This window comes from Lissotriton vulgaris, chromosome 12 (assembly GCF_964263255.1).
Source record: "Lissotriton vulgaris chromosome 12, aLisVul1.2, whole genome shotgun sequence".
NCBI lineage: Eukaryota > Metazoa > Chordata > Amphibia > Caudata > Salamandridae > Lissotriton > Lissotriton vulgaris.
In genome coordinates, this window is record NC_141700.1 from 287,152,819 (window position 1) to 287,173,779 (window position 20,961).

Genomic DNA, 20,961 nt, shown 5'->3' on the forward strand with positions numbered 1-20,961 from the left:
CATCTGGGGAAGATGTTCAGTGAGGGCCCGTTCCCATTCAGGGAGCGGAAGAGAAGACCATTTCCTTCCCAGGTGCTTATTAGAATTATGAACAGTAGGTGGAGGGCTTATGGACCAGGTAAAAGGTATTAAGAAATGGTCTGTCCATGGGAGTGGGATGGAGATCTCAACTTTTAAATTGTCTAGGTTGCTGTAGATGTGGTCCAGAAGGTGTCCCCTGTTGTGTGTCGCAAGGAAACCCTTTTGGCGCAGATCCAAAGCCTGAAGATTGGACCTGAGATTGGTGGCTGAGGTATCACACGGGTCGTCCAGATGAAGATTAAGATCGCCCAGCAAGGTGAAATTTGCTGAGGAAAACAGGGCGCTAGCGGCAATATCTGTCAGGTCAGAAACAAAGTTACTAAGGGCGGCGGGAGGGCGATAAGCCAACATCCCGGAGAATGAGGTGGTAGGCGAGAACTCCAAGGTAAAAAGAAAGCTCTTGCACGTCGGTATGGTGGAGGGGGTAATGCGGCATTTGTAGGTGTCCCTATAAATAATGGCGAGTCCACCGCCTCTGCCAGTCTGGCGGTCAAGGCGTTTCATGGTGTAGCCTTGAGGGGTGGCCCACACAGTAGATGGATCGCTTTCAAGCTGAAGCCAGGTTTCTGTCAGGAAGAGAACCTCGGGATTGAACACTTTTATCAGCATAGAAAGCTTTGTGTGGTGTTTTGGTAATGACCGACAGTTAAGGAGAAACATTCTCCGATGATAAGAGGGTTGGGGCTTGACAAAGTATACCGGAGATAAACTCCAGTCACAGGAAGTATGAGTGGGTGAAAGTATGTGCTGGGTGCAGTTCAGACCCAACATAAGGTCAGAGAAGGCAAAAGAACATGGGGATTCATGAGCATCGGAAGGCCAATAGTTAAAGTCACCTAGGACCAAGATGTTAGTGTTGTTAATGGCAAGTTGGGAGATAAGATCACCAAACTGGGCCGAGAAGCTGGGCATAGGCTGGGGAGGACGATAAACCAGGACGCATATAAGAGACGAACCTGCCTGCTCCAACGTAAGCACCAAGCAGTTGGTCATAGGAATACTAGTAGTGACCACTGGGGAAAAACGAATCGGGTGCCTAATGATGGCTGCAACACCACCGCCTGATTTGCCAGAAGGGCGGTTTACTTGAAGTATGTAATAGCCCGGCGGGATTGCAGCCAAAATGTCGGGAGAAGAGTCTTCAGTGAGCCAGGTCTCGGTAAGAAATAAAATATCAGGTTGCTCGGACCCCAGAAGATGGAAAACATCCAGTTGATGGCTAACCAGGGAGCGAGTGTTGAGATAAATCACTGATAATTTAGGTTTGCGGGCCCTTACAGATGGTGGGGAACTAGACCTGGAAACCAGGTCAGCCGGTCTGGAGGCGCCCGAGAGAGGTGTAATCGCAGGAAAGACCTTTCTAGCCGTACGCAAACCCAATGAAGCAAGCCTGGAAAAGGACTCAGGGGGAGGGAGCGTGAAATCATGGAGATGGATAAGGGAAGAGCGGGTGTATGCGAGAGGGCAGGCAGAATGACATGCCCCGTGCCCCGGTCGGCCGCGGACGGGCGCAGACGGGCTTAACTCAGGCGCAACTCCGGCGCGCCTTCGTCGCGCCCGCTGCGCTCGTCCGCTGCGCTGACACATGAGGCCCGTTTAAGTAGGGGCGGATCTCGGGGGTGTGGCGATGATGTCACTCGCCTGACCAACCCAACCCAAGATGGCGCCCCCGGCCGCTGAGAGCCCGCCGAGACGATCAGCACCCAGCCGGCCGCCGGTGCTCTATGGAGGTGAAAAGCAGGTGAGTGTCCTGTAGAGCTTTTTAAGTTCCGGGAAGTAGGTCAGGGCAAAGAGGAATGTTCCCGAGTTAAAACACGCCTCTGCTATTAGTTCAGCAAAGCGCAAGTAAAATCACAGTACAAAGTGTCCAAGTCACGTTCACAACATCGCTGCTTCTTCAGCAACAGGTGTGGACCCCCTGCCACCGGGTCGCCAGCCTGCAATCACTGGAAAGCGGGGATGTCTCTCCTAAGTAGGGGCGGATCTTGGGGGGTGTGGCGATGCTGTCACTCGCCTGACCAACCCAACCCAAGATGGCGCCCCCGGCCGCTGAGAGCCCGCCGAGACGATCAGCACCCAGCCGGCCGCCGGTGCTCTCTGGAGGTGAAAAGCAGGTGAGTGTCCTGTAGAGCTTTTTAAGTTCCGGGAAGTAGGTCAGGGCAAAGAGGAATGTTCCCGAGTTAAAACCCGCCTCTGCTATTAGTTCAGCAAAGCGCAAGTAAAATCACATTTCAAAGTGTCCATGTCACGTTCACAACATCGCTGCTTCTTCAGCAACACGCGTTGACCCCCTGCCACCGGGTCGCCAGCCTACAATCACTGGAAAGCGGGGATGTCTCTCCTAAGTAGGGGCGGATCTCGGGGGGTGTGGCGATGATGTCACTCGCCTGACCAACCCAACCCAAGATGGCGCCCCCGGCCGCTGAGAGCCCGCCGAGACGATCAGCAGCACCCAGCCGGCCACGGTGCTCTATGGAGGTGAAAAGCAAGTGAGTGTCCTGTAGAGCTTTTTAAGTTCCGGGAAGTAGGTCAGGGCAAAGAGGAATGTTCCCGAGTTAAAACGCGCCTCTGCTATTAGTTCAGCAAAGCGCAAGTAAAATCACAGTACAAAGTGTCCAAGTCACGTTCACAACATCGCTGCTTCTTCAGCAACAGGCGTGGACCCCCTGCCACTGGGTCGCCAGCCTGCAATCACTGGAAAGCGGGGATGTCTCTCCTAAGTAGGGGCGGATCTTGGGGGGTGTGGCGATGATGTCACTCGCCTGACCAACCCAACCCAAGATGGCACCCCCGGCCGCTGAGAGCCCGCCAAGACGATCAGCACCCAGCCGGCCTCCGGTGCTCTCTGGAGGTGAAAAGCAGGTGAGTGTCCTGTAGAGCTTTTTAAGTTCCGGGAAGTAGGTCAGGGCAAAGAGGAATGTTCCCGAGTTAAAACGCGCCTCTGCTATTAGTTCAGCAAAGCGCAAGTAAAATCACAGTACAAAGTGTCCAAGTCACGTTCACAACATCGCTGCTTCTTCAGCAACAGGCGTGGACCCCCTGCCACCGGGTCGCCAGCCTGCAATCACTGGAAAGCGGGGATGTCTCTCCTAAGTAGGGGCGGATCTCGGGGGGTGTGGCGATGATGTCACTCGCCTGACCAACCCAACCCAAGATGGCGCCCCCGGCCGCTGAGAGCCCGCCGAGACGATCAGCAGCACCCAGCCGGCCGCCGGTGCTCTCTGGAGGTGAAAAGCAGGTGAGTGTCCTGTAGAGCTTTTTAAGTTCCGGGAAGTAGGTCAGGGCAAAGAGGAATGTTCCTGAGTTAAAACGCGCCTCTGCTATTAGTTCAGCAAAGCGCAAGTAAAATCACAGTACAAAGTGTCCAAGTCACGTTCACAACATCGCTGCTTCTTCAGCAACAGGCGTGGACCCCCTGCCACCGGGTCGCCAGCCTGCAATCACTGGAAAGCGGGGATGTCTCTCCTAAGTAGGGGCGGATCTCGGGGGGTGTGGTGATGATGTCACTCGCCTGACCAACCCAACCCAAGATGGCGCCCACGGCCGCTGAGAGCCCGCCGAGACGATCAGCACCCAGCCGGCCGCCGGTGCTCTCTGGAGGTGAAAAGCAGGTGAGTGTCCTGTAGAGCTTTTTAAGTTCCGAAAAGTAGGTCAGGGCAAAGAGGAATGTTCCCGAGTTAAAACGTGCCTCTGCTATTAGTTCAGCAAAGCGCAAGTAAAATCACAGTACAAAGTGTCCAAGTCACGTTCACAACATCGCTGCTTCTTCAGCAACAGGCGTGGACCCCCTGCCACCGGATTGCCAGTCTGCAATCACTGGAAAGCGGGGATGTCTCTCCTAAGTAGGGGCGGATCTCGGGGGTGTGGCGATGATGTCACTCGCCTGACCAACCCAACCCAAGATGGCGCCCAGGGCCGCTGAGAGCCCGCCGAGACGATCAGCACCCAGTCGGCCGCCGGTGCTCTCTGGAGGTGAAAAGCAGGTGAGTGTCCTGTAGAGCTTTTTAAGTTCCGGGAAGTAGGTCAGGGCAAAGAGGAATGTTCCCGAGTTAAAACGCGCCTCTGCTATTAGTTCAGCAAAGCGCAAGTAAAATCACAGTACAAAGTGTCCAAGTCATGTTCACAACATCGCTGCTTCTTCAGCAACAGGCGTGGACCCCCTGCCACCGGGTCGCCAGCCTGCAATCTGTGCAACATTCTGAATCTTTAAATCCATTCTATCCCCAATTGTGAAGATATTCATTATATGACTGGACACAATAAAATGAATCGGTCACAATAAGTGTGGGGAATTCTCGATCCGTATTTTTAGTACCAGTACTAGGGTTTGTAGTTCTGCCAGCTGAGCCATGCAATTTCCTAGAGACTGCATCTGCGTATTGCTAGGACGGATCTTAGCGTCCCGCATGCGACCCTTTACAATCGCATAAGCAGCGCTGTAATGCTGTTTACTTCCTACAAAAAAATAAGAACAAGGGGCACCCTACTCACTAGGAACCAGGGTATGTCCTGTGTAACAGAAACAATGGTTCCAGCGGAAAGTTAGGCTAATCTATAATAATAATCAAATGTACAATCACAATCACAAAAACGGGTTAAGGTGATGTCAGAAAGAAAGAGGGCCTTGCAGACGTTATGTTCACATTCATTATTTTTATCAGATTTGTCAAATTCAAATTGATATATACACAGACCAAGAAAAAACAATAGTGCTTTTGTGTCCCCAAGTGGAAAGCGACCATAAAACAAACAGTGAAAAACATGTAGCGTGTACAGCTTTGTTTCCACAATTTTAAAAAAGGTGACCAAAGATTAACTTAGTAATGATTCCATCTTCTGTGTACAATAGTAAAGGCTGTTAAACTGGTTCGCTTTCAAATACAGTTGAAGGCGTTTCGACCCTTTTACAGTGCAGGGTCTCTTCAGGACCAAGGGATATGGGGACAATCTGATGGCAATTGTTCAGCCTCGTGAGACAGTTAAATAAGTGAGACACCGGTAAAGTGAGAGAGGAAAAGGGAATACTCACACAGGGACAAGGTCGGGTGCCCCATATGATAGAAGAACTGGTGGGCTGACAAACGGTCTTAATCATAGGTTGCTCAATCATAGCAGATGGCAGAATGACATGAGCCCCACTTAGTGTAGTAGTGATGGAGCAGATTCTTCAATATAAGTGAACCGGCCGCGGGACCAATCGTGCCACAGGGATAGTATTACTCTTTGGAATGAATCTGTCAATTCTAACTGCTCCGGTCGTCTGCCTGGTTCGTCTCTCATACGGGGCACTCGAACAGGACCCCGTGTGAGTATTGTTTTTTCCTCCCTCACTTCACCGGTGTCTCACTTATTTCACTGTCTCACGGGGCTGGACAATCGCCATCAGATTGTCCCCATATCCATTGCTCCTGAAGAGACCCTGCACTGTAAAAGGGTCGAAACGCCGTCTACTGTATTTAAAAGCGAACCAGTTTAACAGCTCTGACTATTGTACACAGAAGCTGGAATCATTACTAAGTTAATCTTTGGTCGCCTTTTTAAAAATTGTGGAAACCATGCTGTACACATTACATGTTTTTCCCTGTTTGTTTTATGCTTCCATTTCACTTGGGGACACAAAAGCACTATTATTTTTTCTTGGTCTGTGTATATATCAATTTGAATTTGACAAATCTGAATAAAAAAAATGAATGTGAACATAAAGTCTGCAAGGCCCTCTTTCTTTCTGACATCAACTTAACCCGTTTTTGTGATTGCGATTATGCATTTGATTATTATTATAGATTAGCCTAACTTTCCGCTGGAAACGTTGTTTCTGTTACACATACTTCCTACAACAGGCTGAGCAGATCCGTCAGTGTAAATAATGTATTCATACTGATCAAGAAGCATTATTTCATTCGGGAGAGGATGTTCCTGTTCATACTGCAGAGATGCTTGTGCTTTTAATGTAGAATCAAATTTGTAGTCTAGATCTGCTGCAGTGAGTGAATTAGCCCATTGTATCCATCGTGGACGCAGTGCTTTTGCGTTTGGAATGCTAGCTTTTGTGACATCCTCCAAGGCCGGTACTGGAGTCACAACAATTTTTCGTATCCCCTGTGCCAGTGCTCTTTTTCTCACTACAGCAGTCTGTACTGCTGTTAGAATCTTTTCAGAGGATGCAAAACGCATCTCGGCGATTGTTTACAGATGAGATTTGTATGCAATGGGTACAGTTTTACCTTCATTGAAGGTTAGGTAAGTAAACCCGGAATGAACCGCGATTACATGGATCACCAAATTTGTAGTGTTTACACATGTGTGTAAGTGCTTCGAAGCTATCATGCCAGATTGTAGGGAACATATATTTATTTGTGCTCCTTTGTCCAATGTTGAACTGAGAAATCAGGTCTGATTAAGTCGTAGAAAGGTTTTACTCTTGCTCTGTGATCCAAAATGTATGTTCTGCCAAATTTAGGAATCCTAAAATGGACTGTAAGTTTTTCAGTGTCTTTGGCGGTTGGAGCAGCGCACACTTTTCTAAAAGGTTTGCTGCAAGGCTTTTCCCTTCACTTGAAAGCGCATATCTCAAAAATAGGACATCATTTTAGATTGTTTTAAGTTACATTTGCAGCCCTCTGAGGCGACCCCCACAATTATGTTGTTCACCCTAGTTAAATGATCCAATTGTTCATTGTCTGTCAGATAATATCATCGACATAGGACAATGCCTCCTCATCAAAATGTTGAAGTAACTCTGATACTCTTACTAAGAACAACCCCGGGCTATTCTTATAACCTTAGGCAGTTGACAGAATTGATCCTGAGAGCCTAGGACTGAAAACACTGTCAAATATCTGCTCTCAGGTGCTATATTTTGGCAAAAGAATCCATTTGAGGTATCTAGTGTTGTATTTTTTTTGCACAATGTTTTCATTAATGTCACACTGTGTGAATTTTGTACTGCAATGTCTTGGTGAAAGTGTTCAACTGCCTGTAGCCTAAAACGCTTTGACAGACATTGTTGAAAGAGTTTCCAGGAAAATGAGATAAGGTTTTATGCACAATGTAGGGAAGTACAATCCTTCAAGCTTGAATAAACCTATAGCCAATACATAGGATATGCCTACTCAGCTGTGAAGATTTTTCCCTTCCAACTTCAGATGTCTCTGGGTAAATGTGAGTAGGGGTCTCTGAGAAAGCATGACTGAACTACTCATATTTGACCATTAAATAAGAACCAAACCAATGTTGGCGGCACCATGTCGTGTAGTTCCTATTAATCTATATAGGATCTGCACGTTTAGACAACATAAACTGTTAGATTGGTGTCCCAACTGATTCCAGACACCCCCACCTCATATGTCCGCCTGTAGACCAGCTAGCTCACTGTGCCACTATAAACCCCTCTTACCAAAGAGAAAATAATTTCTGGCAATTATCGAACATGACAACCCTGTCCCCTCAGGGATCGTGGAAACAGTATAGTACTTTTTGCTTACTCACTCCTGCTCACTTTTTCTCAGGAATATACTCAGAATAAAAGATGGAGATATTTTCAATAAGCATTTATTGAACCAGCGTCATTCTAGTGTAAAATATGTGTGCTGCAACCGCCATCAGACAGAAACAGATATATACAATTATAAGCACCAACAGAGTAAATAAGTGGGAGAATTCTACCATAGTGCTAAAACAATGAATATATGCAGGCATATGTATATATACATGACAGTGAAAATGCGTACTCAAATGAGGCGAACTCTAACTAGATGTACCTAAGTGTACCTAGCATGTATGTGGGTGTATAGCCAAGAATCCCCCTATGATAGAGCCAAACCCATTACCTGATGTCAGAAAATGAAGGACTCCATCTTGGTCTCGAGTTGGATACCCCGCGAGGGATATCAGACCACAGCATGTAAGTCTCTTTCTCCCCTCCTGGCTCAGTGAAGATGTGGTGCTTACATACCCAAAAGGTACCCTCAGGGGTTCTACCTTGCTGTGTCATGTCAGCTAAGGATGACGATAGTGATGAACCTTATACACAGTTATTATGCAGAAGTTCGTAGTCATGCTGTGATTCTGAGAATCCCCATGCAAAATAAATGAGGCTAGTTTTGGGAGAAAACCACACTACATTTATGCAGCACCTAACTAGGTAAAAGGTCAGCACCAAAACCGTTATGTAGTACAATGGCATGGTAAATGTAGGTGAACGGTTAGGAGACTACATTTTTAGCACACATCTGATCCAACAATTTCTTAAGATCCTCTCTAACACTAAGAGGCAAAGGTCCTAATATGTGAGCCATTTGGATTGCACAAGTTTTAAGATTAATACAGTGTTCTACGCCTCTTATACATCCAATTATATGAACAAACCCACTATACAATTCGGTTAACAGACCTTCCACATTTATACCTTTCAATTCCAAACAAGACATTGGCATCTAACAAAGCACTACGGGACAATCAGATCCTGACATAAGCAACGCACCAAGGCAAGCAAAATCACGCAATCCAATAGTATCTCAACATGTAGCAAGCACTACATATATATTTTTGTAAAAATACATTTGCCCATAAAATTCAAGTCCTGCATGAAGTAACCTAACATATCAATATAAAACTCCCCAAAAACGTTGGGATTGCCATCATATTGTATTTGAATTTGGTACCACACTTTAATTTAATTTAATTGCGGGTTTCTGACGCGCTAGAATCGACTCCCGAAGGAGTATCTCTGCGCAATAGACCGCTGGGGATCCCGTCCTGGCTTTCCCTGTGAGATGGTCCCTACTGGGTATCTCCAAGATGAAAGCAGGCAATCCCCGGCATATGTGGGGGGCCGTTGTGGAGATGAGGCAAGCTAATGCCCAGAGTTGCCGAGTGTGATCCCTGGTTAGAATAGGCACCGAGGTGAGAATTATCGAGTCCACTGACCCTGGTCCACGACCCTGCCGTGTCGGGAATTGAACCCTGGTCCCGGGCCGTCCTCTGCTCCCGGGTATGCCGCCTCTAACCAGTGAGCCACACCACCCCACACTAACGGGCAAATGTAACATCAAATAATATTGTGATAGGGGACCCTGAGTCAGCCATCATCAGCAGACGGATAGCCCCTATACATATTTTGCATAAAGGTCCTTTTACCTTTTTGGCTTTCTTTGTATCCACACTTAAAGTAAGAGCAAGATTGTTAACTGTGTCCGCCAAATCTGGAGTATCATCAGCTATAAAAGGTACTCTTGTAGATCTTTCTAAGTTCATATTCTGACTCATACTTTTGTATACTCCCAAAGTGACCTAACTTATGACATTTGTTGCAGCTTTCTCCTAATGCAGGGTATTTGGTACTGTTACCTATGTGTCTTTTAGTCCCACACATCTAGCAATGCACTTTTTAGAATTTTTTTAATTCTTCATCCTTCCTGAACAAGTACTCGACAATCGGAAATTGCACACACCACTCTACTTCCGTATACAGTTTGCAAAGCAAACAACTTTACAGAAGTAAAGGATCATTATTCAATACCCTTTGCAATCTCCACAACCTCTACCAGTGTAGAATTACACCAAAATAAAAGTCTATTTCGGACTTTTATGAAAAAAAATATATATCTAAACTGGCCACTCAAATGTATATCAAACAGTTCACCAAATTCACAGATTGTAACTAGAATTCATAAACCCGCAGTGCACATGCGGCTGAGGGGGCGCATAGCCCCAGAGCAGAGCTTCAAGACGTTGTGGCGCCTCGCCTGACTCAACGCGCTAAGGAGGTGAGCGGGCCCGGTTAGTGAGGCGGAGCGAACTCCCCGCTCTAAGCAACACCGCACCGGGAGCATATGAATCCTAAGCTGGGTGGAAGGCTGGAAGGGGCTTCTGACCTCAAGATGGCGTCTAGGCGGAGGTCTCACTCACGATAGGGGAACAAATAAATACATGGGCTTCTAGTCTGGGGACAGACATAGAAAGCCATAGAGCTGAAGCATCTCATCCATAAGTGCAAGGTGAAAAGGCTAATGCACATCGTGCTGCCACAAACAAAGCTATACCACACGCCTGACCCTAAGATGGCTGCCTCAGGATAAACTTGGCAAGACCACCATTGACTCAGCTCATGCCTGACATCCACTACTCCACATCAGCCTACATGAAGGGGCCCCAATAGCGGAGGGGGAGCTGCCCGCCCAAGACAGAAAGGCCTACAACACAGCCCTTATGCCACCGAAAAAATCAGCATAAATGGTGTGGTGCCCAAGTGTGGAACTCCTGAGGGTGCAATAGCTCGGTGGCCTGACCTGGTCACATGGACTACTTCTGGCTTGGGCGCTTCCTAGATCTAGAGACTAGAGGCCTGAATGCAAGAACGATGGGTTGTACCACAATCTACAGACTAGCGGAAGGACGAAGCGAAGGGTGTTTCCCAAATACACCGGAACCAATGCCTTCGATTGAACTATGATGATGCCCCATGGGCGGAAGAACTTATCTGTTTGCAATTACCGCTGAACCCGAGTACCATTGCCCGTTACCCGGTGGAGCTGTCCTATGCCGCTATAGAGGAGTCTGGCCACGGTTCACCCCCTCGGCCATCACCTACCCAGCCGGACATCGGACATTGTTTTTAACGGTACTTCTCGGTCTTGTCTATTTCTCACTTTGACTGCTTGTTTCCCCTGAGGTCCCTTCCCACCACTGGTCTGCCTGACGCGATCGGCATTCCTTTTCCCCTGTTTACCTTTCCCCCCTCTACCTTCCATTCCACATAAGACGTTTCTGTTGTAGTGTAGTTCCTATATTCCCAATAGGCTCATTGGAATAATATATCCTATGGATTAGACGTAGGACTTAGGTCAACTAGGTCTCTATCGAATATACTAAACTTAATAGTGAGTGCAAGCTAGCTCAGAGGTCACTAGAAACTTTCTCGAATTCACAAGAAGGGATTAGTTTCTGACAACCGCATAAACATGACAACTTTGTTTCCCAAGAATAAGAAATAGATCTCTAGAGTTGCGGAAACAATAGATAAGTATTTCACTTGTGCAGGCTTCCTTTCTACAGAGTTGTAGAAAAATAGAGAGATTGGCGTTTTCAATAAAAGGTTTATTGAACAGTCTTCTTTCTCATACAAGTAAAGTGAACTGCTACAATCGTAATGCAGACTGCAAAGTATAATGCGTACAGCGAGAACAATATTATAAAATAATACTTTAAGAGCATTGTATGGTTTCTAAGCCATATAAAAATACATACATAACTAACATTAACTAAAAATACTCAATTGGTGCTTCTAAAATACGCCTACCCCAATGTACCTAACCTAAGTCTAGTACGTGGGAAGAAATAAGTGTGGTGTAGCAGAGGTTTAGTTTTTCTTTGCCAAGAATCTATCCAAGATTTCTCTAGGTTCTAATCAGCTCCATACCTTAGTTAGAATGAAGGAGGTATGGTATCTTTGTTTCTGGACTTGATTTCCCAACACCCCGCAAGGGGAGCTTGGAAACACTGGAGCTGGATTCTCAACAGGAGAAGAGACAGCTTCCTGATCAGTGCATCAGCTGGAGGGTCGGCTTCCTTCGTCACTTGCTGTAACGAGCTGCGTCGGGCAAGTAGATAGTCGAACTGCTCCAAACCACTGTGTCTTGCTAGAGCAAGTGAAGGCATATTTATACCATGAAGGTGTCTAGTTTGACATAAAGTCAGGCATAATAACATCAGGAAAGAACCCCAAGGAAATAGTAGTTCTTTGTAAAGTACATGAGTTCTTGGACAAATCAATATTCGAGCAAGGGAAGGTCCCTGACTGCTTAAGCCGATTTTCCAAGAAATCGGTGTGACGTTTTGGTACAGGTGGAAGTAGCCATGCCTGTATTTGGTCTGCATGGGCTATGTCTAAATAAGGAAATTATTTCTCTGCCTATATTAGGGCAATGTGAATTGTACCTATTTAAGGGCATGAATCGGGAAAATTCACTCGGAGCCTAAAACGCCACACAACACTGTCTTTGCTATGTAACTCGAAAATAATCTATGTTATTGTGTAATCTCATATTTTTCTACTGTCTGTTCTCACCGCGGAGTCCGAACAACCTTGGCCGATGCCCGTGGAGCTGTCTTAGGCAGCTATAGAGGAGTCTGGCTAGGGTTCACCCACTTGGCCATCACCTACCCAGCCGGACATCGGACATTGTTCTTAACGGCGCTTCACAGTCTTGTCTCGCTTTCACTTTGACTGCTTGTTTCCCCTGAAGTCTCTTACCCCCTCTGGTGTGCCTGACGCTATCTGCATTCCTTTTTCCCCTGTTTACCTTTCCCCCTCGACCTTCTATTCCACATAAGACATTTTGTATTTGCTACATAACGCAAAATTAACTTATGTTATTGTGTAATAGCATGTTTTTCGACTATCTGTTCTCACCGCGGAGTCCGAACAACCTTGGCCAGCGCCTGGTGGAGCTGTCCTATGCAGCTATAGAAGAGTTTGTCCCTGGTTCACCCCCTCAGCATCACCTACCCAGCCGGACATCTTACATTGTTTTCCTTGCCTCCCTGTTATGTTTCCTTCACCCTATCTTTCTCTGATGTCTATACTTGGAATCTGTAACTGAAGTAATTATGTAATCCTTAACTTGCTGATCCTCATGTAAAGCGCTCTGATACCCACGGGTCTAGCCAGCGCTATACAAAACTTTGCAAATAAATAAAAAATAAAGAAAATATCAACGACAGTTAAAAAGCAAGGCCTATTTTCTTTATGCACTAACATCTTTTGTTATGGATTGCAACAAGATCATTTTCAAATGCTCAGTCAATATTTCGATTTTATCATCGATTTACCAGGCAGTGGGAAAAACAGGCTGGATTGCGCTATGTGTTGTGAAAAAGCCACTTACTCAGTCTTTAAATATTATCTTAAGGTGTATATTAGAGTTGACGTTAGATCAAATATTGTTTAATGTAAGTATTTATGATGGGGTGCAATATTAGCTTCAGTAACCCGTGACAAAACTTGCTGAATGCTTGATTACTGACACTCCTTTTATCCTTGTTGCCAGTATATTGAAGGTATATTGAGGTTAGCATCATACAGCAGTGAAAGGGAAGTCCACACAGCGACAAAACTGATCTGAACTTAAAGGAATCACAAAGCCAAATGTCGTTCTAATATCACTGACAATTTGCACACGTGACATTTCAGATGACATAATGACTTTCCAACAAGATGCAAAGCAATGTGAATAAGCAAAAGTAAACTTACATAGAAGAAAACCTTAAAATAAAGTACAAATTAAAATATATGAAATAAACGTACATAACAGGTGGGTTGGACACATCTAGATATTCGACCAATTCGACTGCACCCCACACAACTTGCAAAGTCTTACCTCTCTCTTGATGTCTGACCAGGAACCCATAATCCCAAAACAGGCAGAATACCTTCTCAGAATTGCATTTAGGTGTTAATAATACTTCGAGCCAAACCCATTGCTAATAATCTAGCTGCGAAAAACTTGCAAGCATAGATTGCGAGGACTGGGCAAATTGTAGGTAAATGTCGCCAGGATATGCTTAGCTTGCCGAAGAGTGATGCCAGCATATCATGAGATGGCTTCCCTATGGTTTCATTAGAGGAACTTAAATAGTATCAGTGTAAGAGATTGACTGACAAACTTCGCCAACGCATCCAGCATCAGCAAGAGTAAATCAAGTTCTTTTTTTCTCTCACAGCTGGAATTCCCTCAGTTATTCCTTCTTAATTTGGTGATACAGAGAGCTGGTACCAGCCCTATGACAGGCCCCAGTTTAAAATGCAGACAAGAAAGAAAGTGCTCTATACAGGACCCACTCACTACATTCAGGTACTGCATAAAGACAGAAAAGCGTAACCAGGGATTGGAATCGAAGTGATATTCGTGAGACATACTATAAAAGTGCTACTTGGTAGTACTGCCTGGTAGAACGATCACCACAGCTATTCGTCCGGATGGAACGCTTCAGGGGCAACTGACAGAGCAGAAACTTGTGGGCACATCCAGACTCTATGGGCTGCTTAGAATGAACGTGTGTCTGCTTTCTAATGTTGGGGTAGATGAATTAGATTAAAGTTAGGCATGTCTTTGCAAGCCATGCCTCAAGGGTCCCCGGCAGTCTAATGCAGGAAAGAAAATAAGCTCGTAAACACCACCCCATTGCAGGCAGTGTTTAAGAGGACCACACCTAGATGTCTCTCTGACTCATATAGAACTTTTTTTAAACCATTTGAGCTCCTACACCTCATCCCTCAATCAGGGGCCTTGCTCCCAGGCCCCAGCAGGCTGTCCCTTTACCTTTTAGTAAACAATTGAGCTCCTGTGCCTTGGCCCCTCAACTGAGTCTTTGCTTCAAATCTCCCAGGAGGGGAAACATCCTTTACAACGCAACTTTTACCACGCAGTGCCTTTACGACGCAACTTTTACCACGCAAACCATTACAACGCATTGCGATGGGGGGCGCTCTAGGAGAGGGAATAGGTTTAATTTACTATCCAACACCTTCCCTACTATCCACAGGGACTGGAGTTGGAATAGTAAATTAAACTATTCACTATCCAGTGCCCCAAAGCACTATGCGTTGTAAAGGCATGCGTTGTATAAAACCGCGTTGTAAAGGCATGCGGGGTAAAAGCATGCGTTGTAACGTCATACATCCCCCAGGAGTCCAGACACTAGGCTGCTGCACATGGAGCCAGTGATAGTCCGGTGTTGCAGCCCATCGACCTCCTTCTCTGCTCCTGCCACCACTCACCTTGAACAGCTTCTGTTTTCATGTGGAAACGCCCTTCAAGGCAATCATTATTTAGAAGACTAGTATTGAGACCTGCGTGACCCCTGGGCAGATATGCCACATCCTCCAATGTGTCTACCCTATTGATTGACGCCCTCTAGCTTAGGACGAAAGTTAGCTGTTATTTAAAACTTCAACACTGAAAGACCTCCTACAGACACTTCCAGTTTCAAAAGCCACCCTCATTTCCACCACACTAACTTTAGCTATGTCTATTTCATGGACAGCAGTGAATCCACTGATGAAGAATGTCACACACTGAGGATGAGGGTTTGAAATTCACTACATCACACAGCCGTACACAAGACCTCACATTCGAAGGGATGTCATAAGGGTCCTCGGTAATAGTATGGAGAGAGTATAAAAGGTATGTCCTCTGCTCCAAACAGATCTGTAGAATCATTCAAAAATGATTTAAAGTAAGGCAGTTTTTGCAAATCCACTGGTAGAGACCATAAATGAATATGCAAAATTATTTAGCTTAGGAGTTGAATATGTAATGCTTAATGTAAAATAAAAGCTGAAATGACGAGCATTTAAATGTGCTGATTTGTAATAGGAAGTCATACTTTTCTGTATAGGCCATAGAAAAGCTAAGAAGCATATTTTCATAATAGAGAGCAAACCTAATATTGTTGAAATGTGCATAATATGAACTAGAGGCTTGACCTTAAAATTACATGCTTGGAAATGCTTGTCACAACTGCAGAATGGTCTGTTTTAACAAATGTATTTCTTTCTAAGCAACACATATTCATAAATGTTAAGAACTTCCTATTTACTCATGCCTCACAAAATGCTTGAATGGAGTAGTTATGCATTATAGACATTTGTTTTTGTTCGTATTAAATGGAATGTATTACCTAATAGTGATTTTGGTTCTCAGGTAGTAGAGTTTATTGATCTCGCAGTGACACAAATGTGATGTAGAAGGCCGACCCATGCTCAAATGCCCATGGAAACTAAGGTTTATGTTTCCAGAATCTAACTATGCAAGGATGTAAGGATGCTAAAACATGGCAGATGGCGGAAACTTCATAATAATGCACCTGATCAGATATTCCCTCTATTGTATTTAAGCCCTACCAATGTGTGAAATTGAGAGGGAGATTATGTGCACACCGATAAAGAACCCACCATCACAATGACAGTCCTATACAGAACTTAAACATATAATGAAAAAAGCACAGGTGCACCATAAATTGAAGCGTTCAAATACAACACAATAATTGTAAAGGCACAAATAGTAACGTCCAGAGGTCAGACCTTTGGACGTTACTATTTGTGCCTTTACAATTATTGTGTTGTATTTGGACGCTTCAATTTATGGTGCACCTGTGCTTTTTTCATCAAAGGATGTAAGGATGTTTGTAGCTAAATTTGCTATGAACTTTACAAGTCACATGTATTTTCGTGGGAACGGATGAGCTGTACCAACTCAATGACGAGGGTTGCCACCTGATTGGTCCACAGAGGAAGAGGCCTGCTACAATGTCTGAAACACATATTTATGCATTTTATAATAGTATGGACAGCGCATTCAACATAATACGGTACACTCTCCCTTTTAGTGCCAAGCGCACCTTTTGAAAAGTACGCTCAGCACTAACAAGGAGATAGCGTTGTATTCTATAATACGGCCCCTGATGTACTAAGCTTATTAATGGTTGCAAAAGCACTGATTCTACGTTTTGTTATGTACCCCAATATAGGCCTAGGTGGCTTAACAACCTTTCACCTCCATTTGTCCTACCTTGTTCTGCATAACGGTTCTAGCACAGACCTTTTACCCAGTTATGTGCTAAATAAATGTTGATTGGTTTCCTTGAAACTAGCATCATTTATTATGCATGGGGATTCTTAGAAAAGTCCCCTGCACATGACGTACTTAGCAGGATTAACATACTCTGTATAAAAGTCATGATCATCTTCATCCTTGGGCGACCAACTACTTTGCATAATTGCAAGTATTGATTTAGGCTCATTCACATAATCGTACTCTCAACATATCGATTGAGGTAGGAACCTTGAGGCTATCTTCTATACTACTATCATAAAGAGAGAACTTGCACCTTTTGGCCAGGTAAACTCGGGAACCACAGCGCCAATCTACACACCCGATACATCTATGAAAATGTCAGGGTGTGTAGATGGACATAGGCTATATAAATTAAAAAAAAAAAGTAAATTAAAAAAATTAAGTTTGTAAACAAAGTAGTGCCCTGAAAGTAACGCCGGCCAGGACCTAGCGCTGGCCGCGACGCGATGTGCGTGATAACCGCGACATGCGTGATGACGACGAAGGAGGAGCGTCTGTGCACTGACGAGCGGCTGTGCAGTGAGGAGCGGCGGCACAGGTAAGGAAAGGGAAAGTTCAGTGCGAGACTGTGTGATGCAGGGGGAGGCAAGAAGGAGGCAGCAGTAAAGGAAAATGTCGGAGCGCGAGTGAGTCGGGCGGTAGGGGGGCGCGAGTAAGTCGGGGCGGGAGGGGGGCGCGAGTAAGTCGGGGCGGGAGGGGGGTGCGAGTGAGTCGGGCGGGAGGGAGTCGGAGCGGGAGCAGGTGTACTGCCCCCAGCCCCTTTCTGCCCCAGGCAACGCTAGGGCGGTCAGCTAGTTATGGTATAAAAGAATCATACCTTCACTAGATAAGCAGAGAAGACACTTCCATGCTCACGGAAGACACTGAGGTCCCGGCCTGCAGAAGCTTCAACACACATCGTTCTGACGGCCCTTGCGGGGTGTCCTACTCGAGACCAAGACAGGGTCCTCTGTTCTCTCCCATCAGGTAATGGGGTTGGCTCTTTCCTAGAGGATTCTTAGCTTCACACCCTCATACATGCTAGGTACACTTAGGTAGGGTCCACATCATAGGAGTACGCTTGATTACTGTCATGCTTCTATGCCTGCATATATTCACTGTATTAGTACCATGGTAGAGTTCTACATTCTATTTACTCTGTTGGTGCTTGAGATCTTTTACATTTGCTTCTGTCTGATTATTGTCGCAGCAAACATGTTTTATACTAGAATGACGCTGGGTTAATAAATGTTTATTGAAAATGTCGCCAGTGTTTATTCTGTGTATCTCTCTGTGTTGAAAGTGTACCTTATAAATATGGAATCGATTTCTAACAAATCAATGTTCTGCAAGAAAAATCCAGTCACAAAATATTTATTATTGTACTGACAACCTAAAGGAGTCAGTAGCCTATTTAAAAAAGAGGATGGGTTCCCCTGGAATACCTTTCCCTTTGTGAATATAAAATAAAAGTTTAAGAGGAGGCAGTATTCCAGGGCACCACAGCTCCTCTTAAACAAACATAAAAAATTAATAAATACACTTTCCTTTAAACACAGTTATGTTTTCTTTAAGGGAAACAGGCTGCATTTAATTGCTAAAAAAAGTTTAGTTAATTAAAAGCAACCACAAACATGGTGGTCGGCTTACCCCATTCCTTTGATATCCTCAAATCACAGTGAGGTCGGTCGGATTCCAACCCACAACAATTCAAATTTTTAGAACAGACCTGTTAGTACAAAGGTGAGTTCTTAATATTCTTCACTATGTGCAAAGATACTGGTCACAAATTGCAACCAGTATTTTGTGGCAAGAAAGTAGTACATGTGGCCCCAGACGTCTGCTTCCTATATGACAACTGACACAATCTTTGCTACAATAGTCTTTTTATGTGGCCAAGGTTAGAGTGTGCCATGATCAAGATTAAACCAGGCCATTCCTCATTACCATTAACACACTGTTATACACTAGGCAATTACCTCCTGGTAGAGGCTGATAGAAAGTGCCCATGCAAACTCAGAGTTCAGCCCCATTTGTACTCGTCTCCTAATGGGTTAAACTCTCAAAAGGATGCCAATACCACGTATGCCGACCAATGAAGGTGGGTGTCAGTCCCTGAGAATGTCAGTTTCTGGGATTGGAGTTTGAAATGTCACCTGAACCCCCTAACATGGAAGTCGCCTTCAGCCGGTCGTTGGTTCTTAAACAGCAGCACCACGAAGTATCAGGCTTGCAGTTTTAATTTTCAAGTATTAGTGCGAGCCTATAGGAGACCCAGTATGATGATTTCTGTTGGATAAAAAAAATAACATAGGACTGGCTGGACGTGATTCCTCTTGCACAGAAATAGGGTAGCAACGGGAAACATCCTTCACAACGCAACTTTCAAAACGCAGTACCTTTACGACGCAACTTTTACAACGCAAACCATTACAACGCATTACGCTGGGGGGCGCTCTAGGATAGAGAATAAGTTTAATTTACTATCCAACACCTTCCCTAGTGTCCACGGGGACTGGATTTGGAATAGTAAATTAAACTATTCACTATCCAGCACCCCAAAGCGCTATGCGTTGTAAAGGTTTGCGATGTAAAAACCACGCTGTAAAGGCATGCGTGGTAAAAGCATGCGTTGTAACGTCATACATCCGGTAGCAACAAGTGTGATCGCTGGAAGGCATTTGTATAGGATCCTTCTTAAGTGTTCAAGTCAGAAAAGGATGTTATCCAGTCACTGAAATGCCCAGTCATTTGCAGAGGTCTATTGCTCGGAGGTAATCATTCACTGCTGTGTCGGTTTCGTAGATATACTTCAATCAAGTGATATTGATTAGGTTGGTTGCTATGTACGATTAGTTACTGAGATGTAACGTTTTTTTTTTTGATAGGGGTGACTTGACAGGGGGCAGGCAGTCTCGGTATATTTTCTCACTGCATAAGTTACTGGATGTGCCGCTGCAGACAAAGTAAGAGGGGAGCAAGGCAAAAGTGAGTTTAGCCAGTAGATGACGTCATCAGTTACTGCAATGCCAGTCACTGGTGGCCCAGTGATGGATGGGGGTACTTCGCAGGGGGTCCTGTCAAGGGGCTCCGAGTACTTTGATGACCAACTTAACTGTACACATTAGCACCTGTTGCTTACGCTGACTACCTCGCAGATATAAAAGCCCCTCTGTTTCGTCGGGGCACCGTAAATGGTAGGATTGATGGGGGTCACAGCTGCACCGCTGCCTTGTAGATAGATTCCCATACATGATTTAACGGAGTGCGGCGTTATTTTTCGTGACACCACAACACATTTTGAAGCACTGTAACTTTTCACATGTTTCTCATTCGAAGTACATTGCCCTTTAACCTGCGTTGTTATCTTATATTTGGAAATTGTATGTAAACAAATGCCATGCCAGCAGAATACCCGACCCCCCCCCCCCCCCCCCCCCCCCCCCCCCCCCTCTTGGTTAACGTGACTGTGGTAAGCGACTTTGTTTTTGAGTTTGACCTTCTGGTTTAGTTGTCACCTCGAATACAGCCTAGCTTGAAACTACGACCTGTCGCGTCCATACCGGTATACCTTACATCCACAAACACATCTTACCATAGCTTGGACTGCGTTGCTTTCCTCTGTCGCGTTCCCGTTTCCCTCTCCTAGTGCACACCGACACTCTCTCGTGCATCAGACAGTTTGTTGATGGGTCTCCATGGTAACCATGCAGCAAGCGCCATAGAAACAGCGGAACTGGAAGAACACAAGCAAGGCGGTAGTGTATTGAGAGAAAAGACTGCCATGTTGAAACGTAGCGAGTTCATTCTCCAATTAACGGCGGGGGCGGCGGGGGTTCGGGGGTTAGACTACCTATTTTCAAAAAGATCGACAGAGGTGCTATGTACTAAGTTCAAGAGAGATAATTACGAATATGCAGTTTGAGAAAATACACCTGTATGTATATCGCTGTGTGTAAGTGTAAACGACTGAAAATGTGTCTCCTTTGTGAGAGAAAGATAAAAACATAGACTATTATACTTTTACTGGGATAATGGAGGAAAGAATATTATTTGGCATAGTAACGCTGTCTTTGAATATATAGTGATGACATCTCTTAGTCCCTTCAAAAATGGCCACCTCGTTGAGGTACATTTCTGAACAGTTGGTGTTCTTTTAATTACAGTCTATAGAGGTCCGATTTGTGTAAATAAATTCTATGGCAAGACGGAGGCTCCGATTATGCTTTCTCTATTTCTTTACTGCGAAAAAACAGCAGCCAAT

The 20,961-nt window shown here is 45.1% G+C and overlaps 1 protein-coding gene across 1 annotated transcript in view; it reads right to left on the reverse strand.

Moving 5' to 3' along the window:
- The window catches only part of CFAP45 (cilia and flagella associated protein 45), a 377,198-nt gene extending 356,768 nt beyond the window's left edge, over positions 1–20,430 (reverse strand). The window contains exon 1 of the mRNA XM_086945062.1: positions 20,293–20,430. Within this exon, the coding sequence (XP_086801188.1) occupies positions 20,293–20,295 (3 nt within the window). The 5' untranslated portion in view covers positions 20,296–20,430. The remainder of the gene's footprint in view (positions 1–20,292) is intronic.
- Between the last annotated feature and the right edge of the window lie 531 nt (positions 20,431–20,961).